At 40.3% G+C, this 2754-nt stretch overlaps 1 protein-coding gene across 1 annotated transcript; it reads left to right on the top strand.

Annotated features, from left to right (window-relative positions):
- The first annotated feature begins 331 nt into the window (after nt 1-331).
- On the top strand, nt 332-2371 carry LOC131781204 (achaete-scute homolog 1-like). Its single transcript, XM_059097851.2, has 2 exons — nt 332-875; nt 1668-2371. Exons 1-2 carry the CDS (start codon nt 429-431, stop codon nt 1764-1766), a joined length of 546 nt encoding a protein of 181 aa, XP_058953834.1. The 5' UTR covers nt 332-428; the 3' UTR covers nt 1767-2371.
- The last annotated feature ends 383 nt before the right edge of the window (nt 2372-2754 follow it).

The following is a 2754-nucleotide window of genomic DNA, read 5'->3' as shown; positions in this document are numbered from 1 at the left end:
ATTACGACTTGGCGAAATTGATTATGGGAGAATATAGGTCATCTACAAATGTCGGCAGCATTTCGCCGGGGTGTTAAAACAAGGCGGAAATACGACGCAAGTAAATTGTAACCACGGTGGGTAATAGAGGAAATGACATTCGGTACTATATGCGCTTAAGACAACAACGTAATCGGTCTTTGCGCGCGGAAACCGTTCGAGTGCCATTCACGCGCTGTCATTGGTCATTATCTCGCGGCACCAGCCAATAGAGTTGAATTATTCTGTTTGACATGGCGCGTGTCAGAGCTCTTGACTGAATTAGCACAACAAACATACGGCGCGAGCCTGGCACAGGGTCAGAGTATAGCCGAGTATAAATTGAAGTGCGCCCGGCGCTAGCTCGATTCAAACATTGCATTGTATTGGGCGAGAGTCCGGCGTAAACAATGTCTGTGAAGGATATGCCAAAATGTTCAGCTTTTACAATCCCAACGACGACTATTTGCTATCCGCATCAAAGGACCGAGGAAGGAGGCTCGGATGTTTTGAGGCCCCCAGCTAAAATATCGCTGTTATCACCTGTATTGGGCCAAACCCGTCGACGAAGGGCAGCTACTAGCGCCAAGCAAAAAGAACCGGCCGTGGTAGCGCGACGGAACGCAAGGGAACGAAAGCGTGTTAAACTGGTCAACGACGGCTTTATGCGACTGCGAAAACACGTGCCTACGGACCCTAAAAACAAGAAACTGTCCAAAGTTAAAACGCTGCGTAGCGCAATCGACTACATACGGCACCTGCAACACGTTCTGGCGATGGCCAATAAACATCAAATGGAAACTGAACATGAAGCAGCTGGTACACAAACCCAGAGTTGGATAACCGCGTCTGACTTTGTAAGTACTACAATCACTGTATCACAGGCCAGTCATTGATCAATCGTACGTACGTGCGCCGCTTCAACTCCGTTCGCGCCGACACGCACTTCTTTCATTATCTTTCAAACAGCCCTAAAGACGGTCGGTTGTAAAATCGATTCTACGAGTCTTTCAGCGTATGTTTTAGGTTCATGGCCTTCTTTTGAGGGGAAAATTTACTTCTGTGGTAACGTGTGTATCGTCCGTAGCTGATAAAGTGTTTGTTAAGTTGGGCCGTCGTCAGGCGCAGTTCAATTCGACATCGTTAAAATAATTTGGCATCGCACTGAATCACCTAGCACTTGTTTCCGCTTCGGTTAAATTTAAAAATTTTATTTTGAAACACTTCAGTCTCCTACTTCTTCCTGACGGCTGAAATAATTCTGCGTATTCCTTATTTTTACCATTTTTAAACGGTGAACAATGTGTTTAGCATTATAAACGTTTTCTTTCATTGACAAGCTAGCGACATCTTTGGTCAGGAAGTTCAAGAAGGAATAACTTTCCGCCTTGAAACAGATGGGTATATCATCATTACAACATTGCTCGGCTTATTCTTCTTTTCCTAACGTATAAGTAGAGTAAAATAACAGCCATTTTCAGAACACAGTTAAGATCGAGCTTACAAGGACGTGTTTTGCCAGGGTAACGCCCTTACAATATGCGACATTTACTTCACGAAAGCGAGCACCTTCAGTCATTCAAATCGAGATCGATTTTAATAATTTTTGTACAACCTCTAACTTCGTCTTGTTTTCTTTTGTGCTTTAGAAAACTGAAGAGGAGTACAAAAACGAATTTGGCAAGACGGTTTTCGCCTGTGGTCAGCCAAGAGTGCGGCAGACATCCAATGTTTCCACATCATTCTGACGGAGAAGCGCTCAAACTATGATGGAAATTTTTTCGAGGAAAGACGCTTCATTCGTTGAGGATAAACAACTTACTGAATGTACCACAAGCTATTGGGAACAAGTGAGATAAAACCAGATTGCACGAAAACAAAGACTGGGAAAAGATATTTACTTCTACTGAATCAGGAAAAAAATCATATTTTCAGCGCGGATTTGTGAAACAACCGCCGAAGAGAAATTTGGTTGCTCGATAAACAGAACATACAGCCCGAAAATGGCCGAAAACAAATTTCAAAATACAATTATTTATACGCGGCCTTCGAGCGCAATTTAACATTAACCGTCGAGATAAGCTGTCAAAAACTCTCCGCTTATCTTGCTTTCTTGTTGGATCGCCGAATAAATTATTCCCTTTTGAAAAGACATTGAATTTTGTAGAAAAAAGAGAGTCATATATATGTAAAATAAATCAAATTGATCGTATTCTCTTACATTCTGCTTGTAAATTATTTTTCTTTTCAGAAAAATTCTCTTTCGACGAGAAAAAGAAGAGACTGTCACAAATTTAGAAAATCGATGATGGATAAGAAAATACATGAATAAAATTATCTATTAAAATAAGAACAGTATGCTTGTATCGAAAAATTTTGCTTTAGAATTTTTTTTAAAGAATATACTAGTTCAATGAATATTCTCCGCAGGCCGAAGAAACTTACGCCGTGGAGAATTAATTATTTATTGAAAGTGACTGGGTTGCTTAAAAGGAAACCGTTCATTTACATTTTCAAGCTGTACTCGATCTATAGAACAAAAAATTAAGCATTCATGAAAATTGGAAATTCATCAAAAGAGAGTTCTGAATACTTCACTTAAATGTCGGAAGCAAGAGAGAAGCCTTTTATCATGATTGCACGTTACCGCTAGATCTTACAATAGCACTAAAGAAAAAAATTTTTCTGCAATTGGATTTTGTCGTTGTTCTTCTCATTGTTGACGAAGTAAACTTC

Source organism: Pocillopora verrucosa, chromosome 1, assembly GCF_036669915.1.
Source record: "Pocillopora verrucosa isolate sample1 chromosome 1, ASM3666991v2, whole genome shotgun sequence".
NCBI classification, from domain to species: domain Eukaryota; kingdom Metazoa; phylum Cnidaria; class Anthozoa; order Scleractinia; family Pocilloporidae; genus Pocillopora; species Pocillopora verrucosa.
The sequence above is the reverse complement of the archived record's forward strand: the minus strand, read 5'-3'. Positions and strand labels throughout refer to the sequence as shown.